General features: G+C 52.1%; 3 protein-coding genes across 4 annotated transcripts; 1 reads left to right on the forward strand and 2 right to left on the reverse strand.

The window, feature by feature from the left end:
- Window positions 1-412: 412 nt before the first annotated feature.
- On the reverse strand, window positions 413-9,349 carry CCNB2 (cyclin B2). The gene is made up of 9 exons (XM_006118903.5): window positions 9,184-9,349; window positions 7,029-7,157; window positions 6,825-6,950; window positions 6,248-6,418; window positions 6,013-6,171; window positions 4,751-4,987; window positions 2,638-2,778; window positions 1,223-1,333; window positions 413-1,013 (listed from the first exon to the last, which is right to left on the reverse strand). The coding sequence occupies exons 1-9, from the start codon at window positions 9,334-9,336 to the stop codon at window positions 909-911; spliced, it is 1,332 nt and encodes a 443-aa protein (XP_006118965.3). The 5' UTR covers window positions 9,337-9,349; the 3' UTR covers window positions 413-908.
- Window positions 9,350-9,766: 417 nt separating this feature from the next.
- On the forward strand, window positions 9,767-13,558 carry LOC142818327 (uncharacterized). 2 transcript variants are annotated; one of them, XM_075897338.2, is made up of 2 exons: window positions 9,767-11,710; window positions 12,724-13,558. In XM_075897338.2, exons 1-2 carry the CDS (start codon window positions 11,188-11,190, stop codon window positions 13,494-13,496), a joined length of 1,296 nt encoding a protein of 431 aa, XP_075753453.2. In that variant the 5' UTR covers window positions 9,767-11,187; the 3' UTR covers window positions 13,497-13,558. The 2 variants fall into 2 exon arrangements, with proteins under 2 accessions (XP_075753453.2, XP_075753451.2); XM_075897336.2 differs by having other exon boundaries at window positions 9,769-11,710; window positions 12,721-13,558.
- Window positions 13,559-13,620: 62 nt separating this feature from the next.
- On the reverse strand, window positions 13,621-18,661 carry LOC149523591 (uncharacterized). The gene is made up of 2 exons (XM_089781995.1): window positions 15,442-18,661; window positions 13,621-15,164 (listed from the first exon to the last, which is right to left on the reverse strand). The coding sequence occupies exons 1-2, from the start codon at window positions 16,321-16,323 to the stop codon at window positions 14,334-14,336; spliced, it is 1,713 nt and encodes a 570-aa protein (XP_089638121.1). The 5' UTR covers window positions 16,324-18,661; the 3' UTR covers window positions 13,621-14,333.
- Window positions 18,662-23,073: the final 4,412 nt, after the last annotated feature.

The raw sequence follows: 23,073 nt of genomic DNA on the forward strand, positions 1-23,073 counted from the left end.
GGCAGTTCACTCAGCTGTACTTGATAGTTTAAGCCTGCGGGGTGCTTAAGTGCCTGGTCAGATCATCATCATTTGCCATTTTCATTGTTTATTTGTGCACTCACATGTGAGTATACAATACAGATTTAGTCCCACTAGAATCCATGACAACATGCTATAGCCTATGAGACCAAGAAGTGCCCCTACTATAGGGGAAGGAAGATCCAATTATTGGTATAAAGATTTGTTTTGCTAATGTACTTTGCTAGACAGCAATTTGCATACAGTGCTAGCCTAGGACTTGCTTATATGGAAAGGTGGTTCTGATTAAGGTAGGGAATCGATTAAATGTCTAATTGCTATTCATGACTAAAACCCTGTTCAGACAACATAAGCTCCTGCCTTGGACCAGATTTAAATGTACCTCTACCCCTAGCAAGCCACGGAGGGCAGATGATGTTGTAATACTATGCCACAGCCATATATGGCTACTGCAGGAGATTTGTAGCAAATCTACTTAGGATTGGTAGGAGCACAAGTAGAAATTTGAATATGAAACCTTGTTGACATGAATCACTGCTGTGGCATAAGTTACGGCTTATACCCTAATCAGGTTAGACCAGGCCTGGTTAACTATGACAAATGTAGATTATCTGATTGCTGGCCTATGACAAAGGTCATCTCAAGTCAACACTAAGTGCAAAAAGTTGTCACATGCACTATCTACACAAGTAATGCCCAATGAAAGGTTTTTTAGAAAAGGAGCTTTATTTCTAGGTATAGAAGAGTAGAGGTCAAGTCTTAAAAGTTTGCTTTCACAGTCTGAGGTGTCTGTGCTAAGATTGGAAGGCTATGTACAAAAAGCAGCAGTTCTGCCTCAATAGGCATATGTTGACAAAGTGCATGGAGCAGAAATTGTCTACCTAGGATTATCCCATGAGTGATGAAGCTAGGTCTCTGACTGTTTTGGAGTTCAGCTGAGGAATTGTGCTGATTCTCATGAGCTTGCTGCTTGCATACTTGTTCCTTACAGCCTGTAGGAATTAGAGAGACTATTAATACCAAGTACACAAGTTTACAGTTTGTGCTACATTAGAGAAATCAGACTACTTACTACCTATTTCCACTGAAGCACTTTCAAAGAGTCCAGAAAGTTTAATATTGAAAAGAAACTTAGGCAATATACATCTCTAGTATATTACTTAATTTCAAGTATAGATATTTAGCCTTACCATATACTTACAGTGTATTTTGTTAAATTCTTGTTTACTTTTACTACATTCTTGGCCATATGTTGCATTATTAGTGTAAGACTGTCTTCTGCATATCCAGTGTAGAACTGCTGCTTTACACCCTGCAATACAAGACTAGTCAGAACCCCCTACCATAGTTGCCTAAAATGCCTGAGACACTACAGTATCACCCAAACTAACATCCAGTCTAAACCAAACATTAAAAGGTAACACGTTCAACTCAATCTGTGTGTAGCTTAGATCGGAATCATCTTTGGTTATGAGGCTTAGGTAATGGCACCCAAGTTGCAGTCCTAAGGATTTAATGCAAGTCAGAAACATTAAAAGGCCACAGTAAAACTTGAACTGTGTGTGCTGAACAGGTTCAGCTGGCAGGAAAGGCAGCAGGTGCTCAGGGCATTTCCAGCCTCTGTGCTGACAGTGGTAAGGAAGGAGTGACCTGCAACAGCAGGACCGATTCAAAAGTGTCTGAGTTTAAGGAGTGCAGGACCCAACTCAAACATGTTTATCATAATCCAGGTGAAGTTTACTTCAAGTTCCCGAGAGCCACAGGCTGATGCCTACTTTTGACTGTTCATCCCAGTAAAATGTTCACTACATTGCCTACCGTGGTATCTTTACACCAGTGTTTCCAATTGGTGCTCTGGGGAACCCGGGAATCCGCAAAGCGAAAGCAAGGGTTCTGCAAAGAGCCGGCACTCCCCCGCCTCCTGTGAAAGAGCCATGGCCAAGGGCTTTTTTTTCTGGCTCAACAAAATGCGGCAGGGGCCTTTTAAAAAAGGCAACTAGGGGTTCTGTGGCCAAATAAAATTGGGAAACACTGCTTTACACTATTGCCTTGACATGGTCCTTCCTCACCAAGGGGAAGATGTGATTGTAGGCAAAAATCTAAGCCAGGCTAAGATGTTAGTGTAGATAGTTCAGTAACCGTCATTGGAATTTGCTCTCATGCAGTCACTATTCTTTGTGGTACCAGACCACATTGCTTCCTGAAGTGGAATTCTGATACTGACCAAAAAGCCTTTACTGACTGAAAGTTATTGGGTCTAACTATTTCAGAATGCCCTCACTATAGTCTTATTAAGCAGATAAAGAAAGAATACTCAAGAAAAATACTCAAGGCATGGGACCTAGTGGCTAAACTGGCTTTTCCCCCCACCATTATTTCTGAGGATAAATTTAGTAGCTTAGTATAGGCCTTCATGCCAAGTGCACTGTGATAGTGTTCCAACCCTCCAGCTAACACACACTGAACTGGTCAGGCCTAAGGGCAACAAAATACAAATGTTTCATTAGTACCAGAAACTTAGTAGTAATCATACCAGCTATGTTTTGCATAGATAACTTGCACAGCCCACAAGTTTAGCTGACGTCTGTGTCTGGTCAAATAAAAAAAGCAACTCACCCATTTGCCTTGCCCCAGAACCTTTTGAGACAAGCATAAGGCAGCAGCTGCTATCTCTGAAGGAGGATGGTGTGCCATATCATAGTCTATGAGTGTCAGCTCCATCAGGTATTTAGCTAACGTATGCTGCTCAGCATCAGCCTGCCAAGATCAATAGCTTGTTAAGTCATAATATTTGCCACTCCATTTCATGGTAGCACCATTAAGGTGGTCCAGATTTACAGCTACTTCATGTTCTTCCTTCTGCTTGGAATAGAGTTGTTGCTAACCCTGTTGCCCTCTGTTATACAAGTCTTTGCAACTTGGTTAAGTGGGAGTTTGGTCTTTTTCTCTTGAAGATGCAATAGAACCTTTGCCTCAGAGCAGGTAGCAAGACTTGTTTGGTCTAACCAGAAGCCTAATGGGTATGGGTCACTATTTGCCTCACCATGAAAAGCTAGACTCCCTGCAGTGCTTTTTGCAAGTACTACAGCATACCTAGAGAATGAGGAGTCCTACTCTTGCCTCTCTGGGGTGAGACAATGGATAACTTAATTTTGATTAAGGTATTACAGCCAATGGTTTCACCTAATAAGGCTTCCATTCTGTGACAGGGTGAGCAAAGCTTTTGCTCTTCGATTTTAATCTTTGTCTCCTTCAATCTATTGCACAACTAGGGATATTAATGCATGTAATTAAACAATTGCTGAAAATCTCAGGGATTACACAAGAGGCAGCTCCCACCTGCCACCCTGCTCCTGGTTACTTGCCTCATGGGCTGTGTCTACACCGGCACGATCTTGCGCTAAAGCAGCTGCTCTTGTGCAAAAACTTGCTGCCTCTTTACCCTGGCCACGAGTTCTTGCACAAGTAAACTGACATTCTATTGTATAAAATCGGGGCTTCTTGCACAAGAACGATGATGCTCCCGCTCAGGAATAAGCTCTCTTGCACAACTGGCCAGTGTAGACAGGCAACATGAATTTCTTGCACAAGAAAGCGTCTACAGTGGCATGGATGCTCTTGCACAATAGCACATGCCAGTGTAGACACGCTCTCCCACAACTACTTTAACACAAGAACTCTTCCGCAAGCGTTTTTGCGCAAGATCATGCCAGTGTAGATGTAGCCATGTTGTTTAACCAACTAGTCATCTGTATCAGACAGCTACACATCTGTAGTTGTTACATCCTTATGAGAACAAAAGATTCAAGAGGAGAATTGTAACTGTTGTAACACTGTCAAGTTGTCAGTCTTTGTGGCAATTCATAAATTACTTTGTAGTCAGAGTAAAATGACTCACTACTGCCTAGTCCTTTCTGTAAGGAAGGACTGTTTGTTGGGTGGGCCATATAAATAGGGATGTTAGATTGTAATTTAGCTGATCAGCCTGCTGCAGCTCTGCAGTTTAAATGTAATAGGGGCCAGGCATGCAGAAGCCCAGCTCCTATTACATTTAAACTGCAGAGCTGCTGCAGGGTTAGCCCCCAGAGGCAGCACGAGCTGGGGCTAAGCACTCCTGGCTCACACTGGTCCCAGCTTGCTAACCCCACTGTGGCTCTGCCTTTTTAATGAAGTAGTAAGAGCCAGGCAGCTTTTACTACATTAAAAGGCAGAGCTGCAGCACCCCTGTCTCCCTTGCCCTCTCTGCCCCCCCTCCTTCCCTTTCCCCCAGCACTAGAGAGATCATGCTCAGGGGAAGCCTCTTTTTAAGCAGTAGCCCCAGGCAGGGGAGGAGAGAACTGGCAGCACCAGAGAGACAGTGCTGGGGGGATACCAGCTTTAAAGCCATTTCTCCCAGCACTGGCTCCTGCCTCTGACATACCTATCCTACACACCAGTTTGTTCTGTTTAAGTGAGCATCCCTTAGCACAGCAGTTCCCAGCCCTTTCCAGATGCGGACCCATTTTGACAATTCAGGAAGACTTGGTGACCCAAAGCAATTCAAAAATGGGGGGGGGGAGGAGAGGGAGGCAGAGCCACTTGGCAATGCATAGGTTGGGAAACCCTGTCTTAGCATATCCTGCTTTAAAACCAGAAGGCCAGATCACACTGCCTAAATGGGCATCCCCAACTTCCCTTACCACCAATAATTGTATCTCATTAGCAGGAGAATTGAGACAAAAGTACATACTTCTCCAGCTTTTGATGCTCTTCTTAAGAAGTGAAGTGGCAGAGGGCGTCCCAAATCAAAGTTCAGTTCCTTAAGAATCATCATTTCCATCTCTCTGATCTGAGCACTAGAGTACGCATTGTCAGTGACGTAGACAAAATCCGCAATATTAGGGGAGAATATCTCCTCATACTTTGAGGCAAGAAGCAATGCTGTAACACCTGCCAGCTGAAGCTTCTTACGCGATACAGGATGAATCTGTATTAACAGGTTTAGAGAACTATTAAAAAGGCCTGTGAATCTGCTTAGCGAGTCAGTTTAATTTAATTTCAGCATGCAATACATCTATTTAACCTTGGGATCCATCTGTCCCCAAGTTGAGTTGGGGTAGCCAGAACACCCCTCCCAGAGCTAAACTGGGAGGTAGAAAGTTAACATTAAGTTTGCATGGAATATCTATCATCCAAAATCCAGAAGCATCAGACAAGAGTTACTTTAGAGTGTATTTAATGAGTCTCCTAATGCAAGATCATGTTGTACAGCAAGGGTGAGCAATAACTCGATGGGGGCCTGCCAAGATTTTGTAAAGTGTCAAGGGCTGCACTCATCTATGGAGTAGGTTTGGGGTCTAGGATGGAGGTTGGGTGTAGAAAGCTCAAGGTAGGGGACTAGGATGAAGGTGGGTGCAGTGACCAGGGGCAAGGGATGGGGTTCAGGGTCCAGGAGGAGATATGGATGCAGGAGAGTTGAGGGGTGCAAGGTCTGTGAAAGCTGTGATCTGTGTCTGTGCAGGAGATGAGAGTTGTGATCTAAGGCAGGAAAGGGTGGTGACCTGGGGCAAGAGTTGGGAGTGTGGAAGGGATTTTGGTGCCAGAGGGCAGGCTGATTGGGAGGCACTTGCTTAGGTAGCTCCTAGACAGCAGGACCCTCCAGTTGGCTGCTCTGTGTGCCATGGAGGGAGGATTCATGCACCACCCCAGAATACTGAGCTCCCATTGGTCAGTTTGCCTTCACTTCACCCAGCATAATCAGCTCCCAATGGCTGGGAGAGTTCAATTGTACTGGGAGCAGGGGCAGTCAATGGGAGCAGAGTGATTATGCTAGGTATGGGCAGCACACGAAGCTCCCCTCTCCCCCTTGCGCAGATAGGCACATGCAACAGCCACGCTGAGCCTTGAGATTGCTCCCTGCCTGAGAGTTGGCAGGATGGCCACAGTCTAAAGTGAAAGGCTTAGACTGGATCCAGCCCATCTCTGTTGGGCAGGCTTATTTCAGATACTTACTTGTAAGAAACGATCCATAACAGCAACACACATGTACAGTGTTTCCTGCAAGAGCTGAAATCTTGAGTGGACCTGAACCAGCCAGTCAACTAGAATTGCACGCATACGCCCATTAATCTCCTTCCCATTGAGATAGTATGGACGTACTGATTGCTGCAACTGTTAAACAGAGACCCATATGAAATAGACTGAAAGTTTAATTTCATTTGAATGTGTAGTACTTAAGCGTTCATACCTCAAGCTGCCTCAGATACAGATAAATATCCTTTACATAATCACTGCATAGTTGAGGGTTTTCCCAATCATCAGCATCGATATCCTCTATGTTGTTAAGCAGAACATCGGAGAAAGCTTGGCATAGGTCCTCTTCTTTCATGGACACATCCATAGGGGTTGGAGACAGAATCTAGTGGAAAGATTAGAGTTCCTGATGCCTGTACATTAGGTCTACCATCTCATTTTACAATATTTTGCCCTTCCCCCAAGTTGTTTGAATGGCAGGTAAACTAAGCAGCCAGCCACCAAAATGGCATCTTAGCTTTAAGACACCTACAATATTTGAGCCCATAAAGCCTTTTCATAGTTACGGATATCTTTCATGATCTGACCAGTGTTTTTTCCAAGTCTTAACAGGGTAGTGTTAACTGTCACATCCCAAGACAGTTGCTACTCTGAGCCAATAGTTTGAAGCCAGGGATAATATCCATAATATTGATCTGATCTTTTTCTGAACTGTTAAAGCTCTTGCCTTAGAAAGGCCTAGAGTGGAGGACCAGAGGGTAAAAACTATAGTATAGGAATTAATTTCCTACCTTTGGAACAGGATCTTCTTTGAGTGTTAAATTCACTGCAACTGGAGGTTTAGGTTGTGCAGTTATATTTACCGGCTTAGTAGCTCCTTTTGTAGTTTTTATAGGTACTTTGAAGCTATCTGTTTTCTACCAGAGGAAAGAAGAACATTTAATAAGAGCTAGCAAATTGCTTTTCTGCCTACTAAAGTGGAACAAAACCTTTACCTTGGCTATATATGTTCCTCTGATTGTAACTTTATTTCCAATCTCTTCCAGAGCAGCCCTTTTGTTAGTTACTTGACTTTTGCCTTTGTTGTTAAGTCCTGTCCCAGCATTTTCCACCCCTCTAGTAATCTGCAAGGGAAAAAAAATGTAAGCAAGGTTTAAAAAGCTAAATCAAGTCCAAGTAGAATTACTTTCAGATTACCAAGCTTAAAATCAGCCACCACAGTATCTGGGCACACTCACTAGTCTTGTATGCTACTGCACTGTGTTTTCCCAGCACACAACTGTGTATAGCAGGACAGGGAGGCGAATAAAAGGATTTGGTCAAATGCATGATGGAGAGTGCTATTAAAACTGTTTACAGAAATCAGAAATGAAGTCACCCAAATCTTGTCCTTCCTCACTGGAAACAAATGCTTTAAGGTTCAGTTTTAGAATGCTCACCTGTGGTTTAACTACTTAGTGTGCCCACCCGATTGTAACTGGATCACCTCCACAGAAATGCAGCTTAGTGACCAGATTAGGTGGGGACAAAAGAACCTCAAAGAGGAAATTGCCTTATGCATTTTACACTACATGGTAAGGCATTGTTGCCAGTTATTTTGCATGCTTTGTATGTCAGAGCATCAAAGTACTTTACTCAGTTTCAGATAGAAGAGCAGAGCCCTGAACTGCCTTACTGAAACCTATCTGTTACTGTGAAGTTAGGAAAGATTTCTAAGGGTGATAGTAATGTCTCCTTTTGTTGAAAGCTAAGAAATGGGAAGAGCTACATGAGAACAAGCCTTTGAGAAGACTTACTCTGCTGTAAGAATATTTTAGTGGTCACAACGTAGAAATTAAATTTGTTGTCCCTTGTGTCTGAGCAATTAGTTCATATTTCAGGCTTTGCAACATAGTTTCCAAAAGAACAGTGTTACTCAACTTTTTTTAATAAAATACACCTCTCCCCCCGGCCAATACCTACAGTTTAGACAATTTTCTTCTACCATTGCAACACATTTGTTTAAACAACTTATTGGTAGCTGGGCAATGAAATTTTAGGGTACAAGTGCAAAGATAATAAAGCACTGTAAAACAACAAAAATTCAATTCTCTACACAAAGAGCTGTTGGCACCTTCATTGACTGTTAGGTTGATAATGTCCCAGCCATCCATTATCTCCATTGAAGGTGCCAACAGCTCTTTGTCTGTAGATTCTTGCCTTAGTACTCTTCCTCTGTAATTGCTATCCTAGGATCTTAACTACCCAATCTTTAGATGCTCTTAAACTACCAGCTCTGCCTACATGTTTTTCCCCAGTTGCACTCCCATTTTTTCCCCCTATTTATTTGGGCCCACGAAAGCTCATGAAACCATCTACGTGTTTTGTTAGTCTATAAGTGCTATTCGATTTTTTTTTTTTGAGATCACCACAGTCAGCTGTATAGCAGCCTTACTTTTGAAGAGCTCCCAGAGCTCAAGAGAAACAGTAGGCATTCTTCTTGTTCTGGAAAAGTCATGGAAGATTTTCCCAGAACAAGTTCCCTGCCCAAGCACTTCTGTCTCCCATTCCCATAGAGCAGCAGTTCCCAACCTTTTCCAGATGGGGACCCATTTTGACAATTCAGGAGGACTTGGTGACCCAAGGCAATTCAAAAATGGGGAGCGGAGAGGAGGCAGAGCCACCTGGGGAGATACTTGGAGACCCTTTTGAAATATAACAGCAACCCATATTTGGGTCCCAACCCACAGATAGGGAAACCCTGCCATAGGGCAAGCTGATAAGCGCTGTTCTTGCCATCTGCTGAGTGTCCTGCCTGACAGACACAGCTGAGATCAATACCTGAGCCCCAGGTGTTGCACTGCCCCAGGAGACTGCTCAGGCCCTTGGCGCGCGGCCTTGCCTGCACGGGAAGTGAGTTACAGCAGCGTGAGGCGAGTCCCCACGTGAGGGGATGCAGGGGAGCCAAGCGCCCCCACCCAACACCCACCCCTGGGCAGAGGTGACCGTGATCCCACCGGCCTGGCCACAGCTGCCGGGGCTGTTGCTGCGACCCGCCCGGGGCAGAGCAGGCTGGGCCCGGAGTCGCAGACCCAGCCCTGCCCGGGCTTTCCCTTCCCGGTACCCGCCTGCAGGGGACCCCGCGGTCGCCCCAGCCCGGCCCGCACTCACCGCAGCGCGCCGGACCAGCGCCATGAGGGCGGCAGCTCTGCACGGGACACGGGCTGGCTGCGAGAGCGACTCCCACACCCGCCGGCGTTTGACACAGCTACGGCCCCAGCGCGCCGCCCTCCGCTTCAAATAGCGCCCCGCCTCTGCCCCCATTGGGCAGCTTCGTACAATGCTCTCCTCTGATTGGCCCGGCCATCGGGCTCCGCCCCATGCGTTGCCGTGACGATGCCCCTTGGAGGGGGAAAGGGAAATCGGCTTCGAAGCACTTCCGCGGGAACTCAGCTCGCGGCCCAACCAGCGGCTCCCGGATCTAGGCCACACGCGGCAGTTCTCGCGAGCCCGGCCTCGCGCAAAGGCGCGTGGGACACGTAGTCAGCTCGGCTGAAGGCGGAGCTCGGGGCTGGTGCCAGAGCGGGGCGGGGCGGGGCGGGACAGGACGGGCGGGGCTGCTCTGCGCGCGGGAGGGAGCGGTTGGCTTGGCACGGAGGCTGCCGCTGGAGCTCGCGGGGAGCCGCTTCGAGGCGGAGAAAGGGGCAGAGGGCGGGGATGCCAGGGTGAGAAGGGGGAGGGAGTTTGACAAGGGGCAGGAGCGGGGCTGAGGACAGGCATGGAGGCTGGAAAGAGCGAGAGGGGGGCCATGCAGCGGGGGGGGGGGGGGGCGATCTCTGGTACCTCCTCCTGGGTGTCCCCCCCCCCCCCCATTCGGCCATGTTGTCAGCTGCTCCGAAGGCCCAGCAGAGGATGGGGCGGGGCACAGAGCCTGTCTCATTCCGGATGCTTCCCAGGGCTCTCGGGTCACGTGAAGAAGAAATTGTTACTCACCTTGTGCAGTAACATCTGTTCTTCCAGTTGTGTGTCCCCGTGGGTGCTCCACTACAGGTGTCAGGCTCGTCCCGGCGCTGCAAACCAGAAAGTTCTTGCTAGCAGTAGCCCCGTCCGGAGGACTGCGCATGTGCAGAACGTCCCGCGGCGTTCGCGGCTTTTCTGCGTCGCGCGGGCCGACTCGCCAGTTCCTCCTAGCCAGAACATCTGAAAGAGATAAGACAGAGCTCCGAAGCCGGGAGGAGGGCGGGTAGTGGAGCACCCGCAGGGACACACATCTCGAAGAACAGATGTTACTGCACAAGGTGAGTAACAATTTCTTCTTCGAGTGATGTCCCCGTGGGTGCTCCACTACAGGTGAGTATGAAGCAGTCATCTAACCACTGGTCGTGCTTTGGAATTACTTGTGCACAGAAGAAAGAACTGCCTGAGCGACTGCTATGTCTGCCGCTTTGAGACAGTCAAGGGCATAATGTCGAGCAAACGTGGATGAGGACGACCATGTAGCTGCACGGCATATGTCCCGTAGCGAGACGTTCTTCATGAATGCCGTGGAGGCAGCCCACTCCTGGTTGAATGCGCGGTTGGTGGACAGGATAGAGACCTGCCCCTGAGGGTGTAGCAACGAGTGATGCAGTTAACGATATGTGCCGAAATACGTTGTGACGACAGTTGATGACCTTTAGAGCGATTCGCCAGTGACAATAGTAATCGTGGAGACTTCCGGAAGGGTTCTGTCTAAATAGAATGCCAACGCCCTTCTGACAGCTAGGGTGTGTCTACACTGGGCCACTTATTCCGGAGAATCAGCCGCTTTTCCGGAATAAGCCGCGAGCTGTCTACACTGGCCCTTGAATTTCCGGAAAAGCAACGATGCTGTACTGTACAAAATCAGCCGCTATTCCGGAAACCGTACGATGCTCCCGCTCGGGCATAAGTCCTTTTTCCGGAAAAGCTTTTCCGGAAAAGGGCCAGTGTAGACAGCTTTTCCGGAAAAGCAGAAGAAACGTAAAAAAGCGGTTTGGACGGCGGGAGACCCCGTAGAAGCCACGGACTTCCGCATTACCCGAGGGCTTAAAGAGCACGCACACTACTGGCCGCACGTGGCAGGAGGCCCCCAGAGACCTCCCTTCCCAGCTCTGCGACGTGGCAAGTGTGCTGCCCAGCCACCTGAGCGGAGGCATGGCAGCTCGAGGTGGTCAGCCACCGTCACCCGGGGCAGAGGAGGAAGCCCCCAGGGGCCGGAAGCGCAGGGCCCCATCCTGGACCCCCAGGGAGCTGGAGGCCCTCCTGGACCTGTGGGAGGAGGAGGAGGGTCTCCATGACCTCCAGTCCCGCCGCCGGAATGCTGAGCTGTACACCCGGATGGCCAGGAACCTCGCCCAGCAAGGGCACCCCAGCCGCAACTGCGAGCAGGTCCGCTCGAAGGTTAAGGAGTTGCGGCTGGGGTACGTGCGGGCCACGGAGGGGAGGGGAGCAGGGCCTGATGCCTGCCCCTATTTTGAGCGGCTGAACTCATTTTTGGGCGAGCCAGCCCCGCAAGGCCCAGCTGTCCCCGTTGACACCTGCCAGCACCCCCCGATCATTCGTCCCACCGAACCGGAGGAGGAAGACGAGAGCGGCGGCGCTTCGGGAGAGGAGGCCAGCGTTGCCACCCAGCAGGCCCCCTCCAGCAGCTCCTCTGTGGCCGGGGAGGAACCCACTGGTGAGTCTTTGAAGGTTACACTCCCAAAGGGCGGGGGGCGGAGGGCGGGGGGGAGCGAGACCCAAGTGTCCGGAGGGGGGAAGGGGAGAGCATGTCACTCAGGCCACGTGAGCTGCACGCTGCATAGCATGCGGCAGTTAGCAGCACGTGCAACCTGGTGACTGAGCGGCAGGTGGCCGGGGCAGGCAGCTGCGGGCACGGCTGGGACCGTGCTTCTCACAACACATTTCAGCGGGATCAGGGGGAAGGGTGGATGCCGGCTGGAACCGGCCAGGGCCCGAGGGACTCAGCCCAGAGCCTGCTGCTCCACCAAGGGGTGCAGCACAGGGAATGGCACACTGTCCCAGGCCTGGCTGTGAGGCACAGCCAGCTGCTCCTGGGATAAGTGCAGCGTCACAGTCCTGTGACCGTGGACCGACACCGAGCCGCTCACCTGCTCCCAGTGCCTTGGCAGGTTCCCCGAGGGAAGTCCCCACTGCGGCCACACCTGTCCCTGGGCTACCAGGCTTGCGGGAGGGATAGTGGGAGGGAGATGGGCCCCTGAGTTTTGCTGCAAGGATGGGACATCCCCCCACCCAGTCACCCTTTCTGGTTCTGACCAGGAGATATCGCACGCAATGGGATCTGAGAGCCCAGACCGCCACTGACAGGTGTGCTCCCAGGCACTGCGTGGGGATGCATCTCGCTCCCTGTCAAACACCAGTGATTAGCCCTAAGCTTTTCACAGTGTCCACCGGCAGGGAGTTCCACAGGTGAACGCAGCACAAGCACCCTCCTGCCCTGCACGGAGCCAGGATACAGACCGGTGCTTACAATACTGCAGGGAGGACCCTACTCCCAGGGGTGGTCCTTCTTGCCAACATACAACACCCCCCGGGAGCAGGAGGGGAACTGAGTGGGCCCAAGCCACAACTGTGCGGTCACCTGGGGCTCTGGGGTGGAGGGCATGGAAGTGTGGGGACAGTGGATGGCCTGCCTGACTGACCCGTCCTTTCTTCTCTTCCCTGCAGCAGGACCCAGCACCAGACCAGCGACTCCAGCAGCAGCGGCACCCCCAGCTGCCCAAGCCCGGAGGACCAGGCTCCGACACCGGGACCAGCTGCTTCGGCGTCATGTCACCGCGGTGGAGGGGATCCAGACCTCCATTGCGGAGCGTGTGCAGGGGGACCAGGAGTGGCGGCAGGAGGGATGGGCTGCGTTCCTGGAGGAATGCCGCGAGATGCGTGCCACAATGGGCACCCTGACGGCACATTTAATACATGCCATCCACTATGGCATGGCCGGACCGCATGCCCCCGCCATCCCTCCGGGAGCACAGCCCATGCCCCCTCCTATCCCTGCTCCTCTCCCAGCTCCTGCTCCTCTCCCTGCTCCTGCTCCTGCTCCTGCTCCTGACCCTGACCCTGACCCTGACCGTGCTCATGCTCCTGACCCTGACCCTGACCCTGACCCTGCTCATGCTCATGCTCATGCTCCTGACCCTGCTCATGCTCCTGACCCTGACCCTGCTCATGCTCATGCTCCTGACCCTGACCCTGCTCATGCTCATGCTCATGCTCATGCTCCTGACCCTGACCCTGCTCATGCTCCTGACCCTGACCCTGACCCTGCTCATGCTCCCGCTCCTGACCCTGAAGACCGTGCTCCTACTCGTGCTCCTACTCGTGCTTCTACTCGTGCTCCTACTCGTGGGCACCTCAGCGTGCAGGCTGCCCCAACGCGGTCTGCCCAGCGTGGGCAGGTCCGCCCCCAGAGGGGCGCTCGCAGGGACCACCCGTCCCAGTAACTGCCCCCCCCTCCTTCTCGCAGTTAAAGGTCCCCCCCCTCCTTCTCGCAGTTAAAGGTCCCCCCCCTCCCTCCCCCCCCCCCCTCCTTTGTAAATAAAAAGTTCTGTTTTCATTTCAATCTTGTGTGGTTATTGTGTTCCTCTAGTAACTGTACAGAAATTATGTGAGATGCCAATTAGCCACTTCAATTTAAGGAGGGTTACAACTGTGGACAACAAATTCATGACTCTATCACCGGGGTGGGGGGGTGCTTTTTCAGTGGTCATTGGTTCGCGGCGCATAAAGAAATACTGAGACTTTTCAGTAAAGATGTTAACCAGAAACTATATTTACATAGCAACAAACAAGCAGAAAAAAATGGTTACAATATGCAGTACAGTACACATTCAAAAACATAAGTTAGGCTCAGGGAGGACGATTGTGGTGTTGCTGGCCACCTCGATCCTTTGGTCCTTCCGGGCCTCAGGAGAGGAGCAGCCAGGAGATCCCTCGACGGATGACTGTGGTGTTGCTGGCCACCTCGATCCTCTGGTCCTTCCGGACCTCAGGAGAGGAACAGCCAGGAGATCCCTCGACGGATGACTGTGGTGTTCCTGGCCATGTCAGTCCTTTGGGCCTTCCGGGCCTCAGGAGAGGAACAGCCAGGAGATCCATTGAAGATGGCACTGATGTAAGCCTTCCACACAAGTCCCAAATCCTGTTGGCTGTTCCTCAGGACGGCGATGGTGGCCTGAACCCTAGCCTAACTTAAAAGAAAAACCCTAACTACACCCGACGCACCCGACGAACAGACTCGATGACGGCCGCGATGTGCTGTGACCCGACGCTTTACTATACTATGGGGAGGGGGGAGGTAAGGGGAGGAGGTGGGGAAGGGTAGGAGCTGGGACGGAGTACTCTGGGGTGACCCAAGCGACCCTGCTACGGGGCTTGGGCAAACATGTCCACCAGGGCCTCTCTAATGCGCACCGCCTCCTGGCGCGCCTGGCGGATGGCAGCTGTGTCGGGCTGGTCCAAGGTCTGTGCCTCAGCTGCCACCCATGCAGGGAGGAAGGCCTCCCCACTGCGCTCCACAATATTGTGGAGCACGCGGCCAGCACTTCCGTTGCATTCTGCTCACCCATGTCGAGACGGGTGAGCAAACAACGGAAGCGGGCTTTTAACCGTCCAAACGCCAGCTCCACTGGGTTTCGGGCCCGGTTGAGGCGGTCGTTGAACCGGGCCCGGTTCTGGTCCGGCTGCCCCGTGTAGGGCCGCATGAGCCAGGGCATCAGGGGGTAGGCCGCATCCCCGACGATGCAGATGGGCATCGGCACATTCCCGACAGTCAAGTCCCGCCGGGGGAAGTAGGTGCCCGCCTCCAACCTCTGAAACAGTCCTGAGTTCCGGAGGATGCGGGCGTCGTGTGCCTGGCCGGACCAGCCGCCATAGATGTCCAGGAAGCGACCCCGGTGATCCACGAGGGCTTGCAGGACGATGGAGCAGTACCCCTTGCGGTTCATGAAATGGCCCGCTCGATGCTCCGGGGCCCGGATGGCGATGTGGGTGGCGTCCAGGGCTCCCCCGCAGTTGGGGAACCCGAGGGCAGCGAAGCCGGCCATGGTCTCATCGACGTCGCGCAGGCGGATGATTCTTGGCAGCAGGACGTCGTTGATGGCGTGGACGACCTGCAGAAGGGTGCAGAGAAACACAAGGGAACACATTACATACAGCCAGGGGTGAGTGTGCGCTCCCTTGGGTCCCCCCCTTGATTCCCTCTGTACACACACACACACACACACACACACACACACAGGGCCCCCCTCGCCCCACGCCCCCCCCCACCAGTGGGCCGGTGCAAGGGAGGGACGGTCGAAACCCCTGAGCGACCCAGCCTGAAGTCTTGGGTGTCCCTGGGCCTGGAGTGGAGCACCCTCCCCCAATCTCACTCCCCCTGGGACTTACCTGGATGACGATAACACCAACGGTGGATCTTCCCACCCCGAACTGGTGTGCCACCGAGCGGTAGCTGTCCGGTGTGGCCAGCTTCCACAGCGCGATGGCAACCCTCTTGTTGACGGGGATGGGTGCCCGCAGCCGGGTGGCGGTTCTCTGCAGCGCGGGGGTCAGCCAGGTGCACAGCATCAAAAAGGTCCGCTTTCTCATTCGGAAATTCCGGACCCACTGGTAGTCGTCCCATCGTCCGAGGACCACACGGTCCCACCAGTCGGTGCTCGTTTCCAAAGTCCAAATGGGCCGGTCTATCGTTGGGTGCTGATGCCACGCGGTTGCCAGGACCTCCCTGGTGAGGAAGTCCAAGGCAATCTCTGCCTCCTGGTATGTGTACAGCAGGGCACCAGCCTGCAGCACGAGCTCCAGGCACCTGTACAGGTCTAACAGGGGCCCGAGCAGGTACATGGCCACCCACGGCTCCATAGCAGACAGTGCAGAGCAGAAAAAATAAAATGCCAGGAAAAGCTGGTGGGGGGCCAAAGGGTGGTGTCCCCAAAACTCACAGGGCAACCACCGACCCTGTGAAGGGTGCCAGTCTCTGGCAGAGGTCACAAGGCACGGGAGCACGAGACAAACGGCTGCCCGGCGAGACCCCTTTAACCACGCGTCTGGACGGAGCTCCGGCCCCGCCCCCGGAAAGGTCTGGTGGCCTTTGCCCTTTTCAAAATGGTTCCGGGCTTTTTGCTTTTCCGGAAAAGCGCGCCGCCAATGTAGACGCACTTTTCCGGAAAAGCGCATCGTTATCGCGGAAACTCCGTGGCCAATGTAGACGCTCCTTTTCCGGAAAAGCTGAAAACGGAATGTATTCCGTTTTAAGCATTTCCGGAAATTCATGCCAGTGTAGACGTAGCCCCTAATGTTTGCCAGCGGGCTTCCTCAGGTGTAGCATGTGGCTTGGGGTAGAAGGTAGGAAAGACTATAGGCTCATTGACGTGGAATGACGAATTAACCTTTGGCAGGAAAGCTGGATGACATCTCAGTGAGACTCCCTGCTGAGTGAATACTGTGTAGGGAGGATCGGCGGAGAGTGCCGCGAGCTCGGAGACTCGTCAAGCTGAGGCGATCGCAAGGAGAAAGGCAACTTTAATAGTGAGAGTCTGTAAATCACAAGTTGCAAGTGGTTCAAATGGTGGGCGGGTAAGAGTGTCCAGCACGAGGGTAAGGTCCCATGGTTGTGAGATAGGTCTATGCGGTGGGTAGAGATTGAAAATACCCTTGAGGAACTTCTTCGTAAATGGATGAGAGAAGACGGAAAAACCCTCTATTGGAGCGTGAAAAGCCGAAATTGCTGCCAAGTGTATTCTTAGGGAAGCAACTGCCAAGCCTTGCGAATGTAAATGAAGTACATAGTCTAGGATGCACTGAATATGTGCTTTGAGGGGATCGATGGTTTGTGATTGGCACCAAGCAAAGAAGCGACGCCACTTGTAGAGGTAAGATCGTTGAGTGCTGTGGCGTCTGCTTTGTACTAGTACGTCCCTGACTGCTTGGGAGCAGGTTAGCTCTAGGCCTTGGAGCCAGTTAGGAGCCAAGCTGTCAGGTGCAAACGGTTGATGTCCGGATGGAGAAGATTGCCTTTTTGCTGCGAGATCAAGTTGCTGAGCCGTGGAAGCCGTCGAGGTCTGGATACCGACATCTGCATGAGTTGCGTGAGCCAAGTCTGGCGAGGCCAGAAGGGGGCCACCAGGATTACTGTCGCTGAGTCGGATAGTATTTTCCCTATTACTCGGGGTATCAGTGGAATTGGGGGAAAAGCGTATAAGAGATGGTATGTTCCCCACCTGAGCAGGAAGGCATCCCCCATCGATTGGGTGCCTATGCCCGCTCTTGAGCAGTAAGCGCGACATTTCTTGTTGTCGCGAGTAGCAAAGAGGTCAATCTCTGGGTAGCCCCGTAGCTGGAACAGATTGCGGGCTACGGCGTGAAGGAGTTCCCATTCGTGTTGGGATTGGAAGGACCTGCTGAGTGCATCCGCAATTGTATTGGTTTTGCCGGGGAGATAGGAGGCTGTGAGTGTGACATTGTGACGAATCGCCCAGTTCCAAAGGCGCACTGATTCCGCACACAAGGTCCTGGACCTGGCTCCGCCCTGTCGATTGATGTAGTATACAGTGCATATGTTGTCCATAAGGACCTGTAGAGTGGTTCCCTGTATCTGGTGGACGAAGTGGCGACAAGCGTTGAAAACTGCCCTGAGTTCCAGGAAGTTTATGTGAAGTAGGGATTCTTGGTGGGACCATAATCCTTGGACCCGATAGTGTAGCATATGTGCCCCCCAGCCTACAAGGGACGCATCCGTGGTAAGTTGAATTGACGGGGATTGGATCCGGAAGGGAACACCCGCCAGAGTATTGGCCGGTTAGAGCCACCATGCGAGCGATTCCTTGACACGGGCAGGGACAGGTGTGAGACTGTTGATATTGGTAATGCCCGGTTTGTAGGCTGCGAGAAGCCAATGTTGCAGACATCGCATGCGGAGGCGAGCGTAGGTTATGACATACGTGGTGGAGGCCATGTGGCCTAACAGCTTCAGGCAGGTAAGGTATGAGACTGTCGGGGCCATAAGCAGGACGCTCGATAGGTCTCGGATGGCGTCGGCTCTGTCTGTAGGTAGATACGCTATAGCGGTGGTATAATCTAGTTTGGCCCCAATGAAAACGGTGGACTGGGCGGGGATCAGAGTAGATTTCGGAAGATTGATAATTAGTCCAAGAGTCTCGAAGATACCTTTTGTAGTGGTAACTGCGGTCTCGGCCTCTTGTCTCGAAGGGGCCGTGAGGAGGTAGTCGTCGAGATAGGGAAAGATGGTGATGCCGGCTCGATGGAGGTACGCAGCTACGACTGCCATGGTCTTTGAAAACACTCTTGAAGCTGCGGATAGGTCAAAGGGGAGCACCGTGTATTGGTAATGATCGTCTCCCACGGTAAAGCGTAGAAATCTCCTGTGAGCTGGGTGGATGGCAATATGGAAGTATGCGTCCTGTAAATCGAGGGACGCGAAACAATCCCCTATGTGTAGTGCTGGGATGATGGAACCCAGAGTAACCTTCTTGAATCTGTGTCTTTGCAGGTGGCGGTTGAGGCCGCGAAGATCTAGGATCGGTCTCCATCCCCCAGACTTCTTCTCGGTGAGGAAGTACCGGGAATAGAAACCTCTGCCTCGGAACTCGGGAGGAACTACTTCCACCGCACCTATGGTAAGTAGGTGCATGACCTCCTGACGTAACAGGGATTCGTGAGAGGGGTCCCTGAAAAGGGACAGGGATGGGGGGTTGGTGGGAGGTAAAGTGGAGAACGGAATGGTGAGCCCAGAGGTCACGATCTCCCTGACCCAACGGTCCGTGGTGATGGCGAACCAACGAAGACAATAAGGGTTCAGATGGCGGTGGAAGAGCTTGGTTACTCGTGGTGGGGATTCCAGTAGGGGGATGGTACGCAGACCCTCGACAAGTCCGTCAAACTTGCTGCCGAGGTTGTTGCTGGTTGTGATTTTTGTTAGGCTGCTGGCAGCGACGTTGGGGGCGCTGCCTTTGTCTATGTTGGTCGTAAGGCCTAAAGCATTGGTTGGAATAAAAAGAAGAAGAAGAAGGAGGAGGCCTTTGTCTATTATACGGCCAAGCTCTCCTGCGCCTGAAAGGCGGAGTGTACATCCCGAGGGTTCTTAACGTGGTTCGGGAGTCTTTTCCGGAGTGAAACACTTGATCCGTGTTTTGGGCAAACAGGGATGCTCGGTCGAATGGAAGGTCTTCCACCTTAGGCTGTAGATCTTTTGGCACAGAAGCCAGGTGGAGCCACGAGTCACGTCGCATGACGATCGATGTCGCCGTAGTGCGGGAAGCTGAGTTGGCAATATCCAGAGATATCTGGAGTGCATTACGGGCCACTGTGTAACCCTCCTGCACAATGGATTTCAGTACGTCCCTTTTGGAATGTGGAAGATGTTGTATCAACGGCACCAACTTCGAGTAGTTATCGAAGTCATGGTTGGCAAGATGGGCGGAGTAGTTTGCCATCCTTAATGTGGCTGTTGCCGACAAATATACCTTTCTGCCGAGCAAGTCCAGACGCTTGGCTTCTTTGTCCGCGGCGGAATTTCTCTCTTGTGCGGACCTTGCCTTTTGTTGGGCTGCGTCGACAACGATGGAATTTGGCACGGGGTAAAAAGAAAGTCTGTGTCTTTGGCATCAATAAAGTATTTCCTGTCCGTGCGTTTATTGGTAGGGGGCATAGATGCCGGGGTTTGCCAGATGTCATTAGCTACTTCCAGGATAGCGGCATAGAAAGGGAGAGCTAGTTTTGATTTGTTGGATTGCTGTAAGTTTCTAAGGAGGGCATGGTGCTTTGGTGGTGCCCCAGAAGTACGTAAGTTTTGTGAATGTGCTACCCGTTTGAAAAGTTCGTGAAATTGCTTGTAGTCATCCGCAAGAGGAGGTTCATCGTTAAACACCGCGTTGTCCGGGGAAGAGGAAGCGGCATCTCTCGGAGAGGCCACGGGCTGGTGCTCTGCCACCGGTGACTGAGTGATATCGTCATGCGGGGCAGAGGTTGTTGACGCATCCCCGATAGGTGTTGGTGGGCGTTGGTGGGCATTGAGCCGGCGGGATAGAGTCCTGGGTAGTCGGCCGTGGTGAATATAATTGTCTCCGGTCTGGGGACAAGGGTGAGCACCTTGTGACTGAACGTGAACGATCAGAATGAGGCGAGGTGTGCATACGATGGCAAGAACCACGGTGTGAATATTGCGGAGAGTAAGAAGCGACGCTCCTGTGGCGATAGTAATGGGAGCGAGGAGGAGATCGCGGGGATCGTGAGCGGTATGAGTAATGATACGGAGATCTCGAGTAGTATGTGCGGTGATAGCGAGGTGGTGTAATGGATCGCCTTGGGGATCTGTAATAGCGATGCGTAGGGGAATAATCGTAATGGTGATCCCGCCGTCTTTGAGGGGGTGAGAGCGATGGTCCAGGGGAGAAAGTCGCCCTATCGGAACCTGGAGAAGGTGTGCGAGGATGGTGGGTCTTCCTTTGCGCCTTAGTTGGCACCGCCGTGGATGGTGGAGCCTGGGGGACTGGGCTACCCGGAATGGAGGCAACTGAGGCAACGTCAGAGACTTCTCCCGGAAGGTGTGGTGACCGAGGTGCAGAAGATGAAGATGGTGGAGCCGTATCAATCCCAGAGACGTGGGGTTGTAGGGCCATAGGGGCCAGAGCCGAAACAACAGACGGAGCCGGCTCAGCCGCGCACAATGGTTGGTCGGTGCGGGCTGGTGCAGACGTGCCCTGTGTGTGTGGGGTAGCTGCATCACTAGGTCTTGAATGGGATGACCTAGGTGCCGAGTGTTTTCTCAGTGCCGTATCCGGTGCCTTAGGTGGTTGCGGCTTAGTCTTCGGTGCCTGCTTAGGCTTCGGTGCCGGGTCGACTCCCGGTGCCGGCTTAGCCTGGGAGCGTTCGTGAAGTAACGGTGCCGAGTGCCTCGGTGCCGAGGACCGCACCGTATCTGGCTGCGGTGCCGCTCGGAGACTCGGTGCCGCTGATGATGGTGCCGATTCCGGGCGACCTGGCGGGACCGATAGCACTGAGAGTGTGGGGCTCGGCGCTGATGTGCTGCGAGCTTTCGATAACTTGTCCGCTCCCTGTGTGGGAGGGTGGCCCGACGAGCCTTGTGCGTCTGCTGCACTTAGGCTCTTGGACGGAGCGGAGCCTCTTCCATCCTTGGACTTATGCGCGCCCGGAGCCTCTCGTTCTGCTGCTGACGGGGGCTGGAGAGCCTTATTGAAAAGCAGCATTTTCAGGCGCATTTCTCTGTCGTGCCTTGTGCGCGCAGTCAGCTTGGCACAGTGACCACATTTCTTGGCACAGTGACCACACTTCTCCTAGGCAGCGAATGCAACGGGAGTGGCCATCAGAGACAGGCATGGCCTCACCGCACGAAGCACATTTCTTAAATCCCGGAGAGCTGGGCATGTCTACTGCGGAGGTCTCCGGGGAAAGACCAACTTGAGGGGCTCGCTGGAGTGGCCCTCAGGGGTTATAATGGGAAAAGAATTTTTTTTTTTTTAACTATTAACTACTAACTAACTAATCTAAGACAATAACTGACTAACACTATGTAGGAAGGGGCTAACTGGGAAAGAATACAGAAATAACAATGCGATTTCTCCTCAGGAGAGGAGCGTGTTCCAAATCCATGTGCGGCCGTGGACGGTTAGGAGGAACTGGCGAGTCGGACCGCGCGACGCAGAAAAGGCGCGAACGCCGCGGGACACTTTGCACATGCGCGGTCCTCTGGAGGGGGCTATTGCTAGCAAGAACTTTCCGGTTTGCGGCGCCGGGACGAGCCCGACACCTGTAGTGGAGCACCCACATAGAATCATAGAATAATAGGACTGGAAGGGACCTCGAGAGGTCATCGAGTCCAGCCCCCCGCCCTCAAGGCAGGATCGAGCTCCGTCTACACCATTCCTGACAGATGTCTTTCTAACCTGTTCTTAAATATCTCCAGAGAGGGAGATTCCACCACCTCTCTTGGCAATTTATTCCAATATTTGACCACCCTGACAGTTAGGAATTTTTTCCTAATGTCCAATCTAAACCTCCCCTGCTGCACTTTAAGCCCATTACTCCTTGTCCTGTCCTCAGAAACCAAGAGGAACAAATTTTCGCCTTCCTCCTTGTGACACCCTTTTAGATATTTGAAAACCGCTATCATGTCCCCCCTTAATCTTCTTTTTTCCACACTAAAAAAGCCCACGGGGACATCACTCGAAGAAGAAGGGGCTGTGCCCACGGAGGCTCGCGATCCCCTCTCCGGTTCTGAGAGTCTGGACAGTGCTACCAGCCCATCGGTTGTTTTTATGTTTATCCATTGGCCAGGGGAGGCTGCTGCCGAAGCACCATTTATGGGGGGCTAGAGGGAGCAGTAGCCCCCGCTCCCAAGTATGAACCCGTTGGATTTCATACTTGTCTGCTTAAAGAGATGTCCTGGGGGCCAGAGGCAGTTCTTACATGCAATAGAGTTTGAGCTGCTTGCAGCTTTGCCTTTGGGGCAGGGAACTTGTTATAAAAAAGGAAGGCAGGGCCATTAACAATAAGAAAAGGCTGGGCATTCAAGTAATTGAATGGCTGTTAGGTCATCAAGAAAACATTGCCACTTAAAAGATGGGGGGGGGGGGGGAGAAGAGTAGGAAAAGAGTGTTGTGCTGCTGGGATTTGAATTTGGGTCATTGTTAAACTTACAAATGTTCTTGAAAGAGGGGTGAACAGGAACTAATCCAAAGCTGATTGCAAAGCGCTACAAAGGGATCTCACAAAATTGCGTGATGGGGCAGGAGGGGGGGGGGGTAAATTTGAATAGTCAAGAAGATTAACTGATATGCCTAGGCTTATCAGTTGTCTATTCAACTATTTGTTCACATCCCTAACCCAAGGGCTACATCTACACTGCAGGCTTCTTGTGCAAGAACTGTTTTGCACAAGAGAGCATTCATGCTGATAGGACGGTCTTGCGCAAAAACTTCAGCCCAGAACTACTTTGCAGAGGGCAAAAGGGCACCAGAACTTTCAAGGGGCGGGGGCTGGAGCTCC

The sequence above is a fragment of the Pelodiscus sinensis genome, chromosome 14 (assembly GCF_052426305.1).
Source record: "Pelodiscus sinensis isolate ZL-2025 chromosome 14, ASM5242630v1, whole genome shotgun sequence".
Lineage (NCBI taxonomy): Eukaryota > Metazoa > Chordata > Testudines > Trionychidae > Pelodiscus > Pelodiscus sinensis.

Bases quoted from the DNA above. Each gene is read 5' to 3' on its own strand.
- CCNB2 (XM_006118903.5), bottom strand. From the start codon at position 9,336: ATGGGGGCAGAGGCGGGGCGCTATTTGAAGCGGAGGGCGGCGCGCTGG. The intron at 6,419-6,824 runs GTAGGAAATTAA...TCTTTCCACTAG, and splicing joins AAGAAGATCCTGTTCCAAAG to ATTCTGTCTCCAACCCCTAT. The intron at 4,988-6,012 runs GTAAGTATCTGA...CTGTTAATACAG, and splicing joins TTATGGATCGTTTCTTACAA to ATTCATCCTGTATCGCGTAA.
- LOC142818327 (XM_075897336.2), top strand. From the start codon at position 11,188: ATGGCAGCTCGAGGTGGTCAGCCACCGTCACCCGGGGCAGAGGAGGAA. The intron at 11,711-12,720 runs GTGAGTCTTTGA...TCTTCCCTGCAG, and splicing joins GGCCGGGGAGGAACCCACTG to CAGGACCCAGCACCAGACCA.
- LOC149523591 (XM_089781995.1), bottom strand. From the start codon at position 16,323: ATGAATTTCCGGAAATGCTTAAAACGGAATACATTCCGTTTTCAGCTT. The intron at 15,165-15,441 runs GTAAGTCCCAGG...ACCCTTCTGCAG, and splicing joins TTGGTGTTATCGTCATCCAG to GTCGTCCACGCCATCAACGA.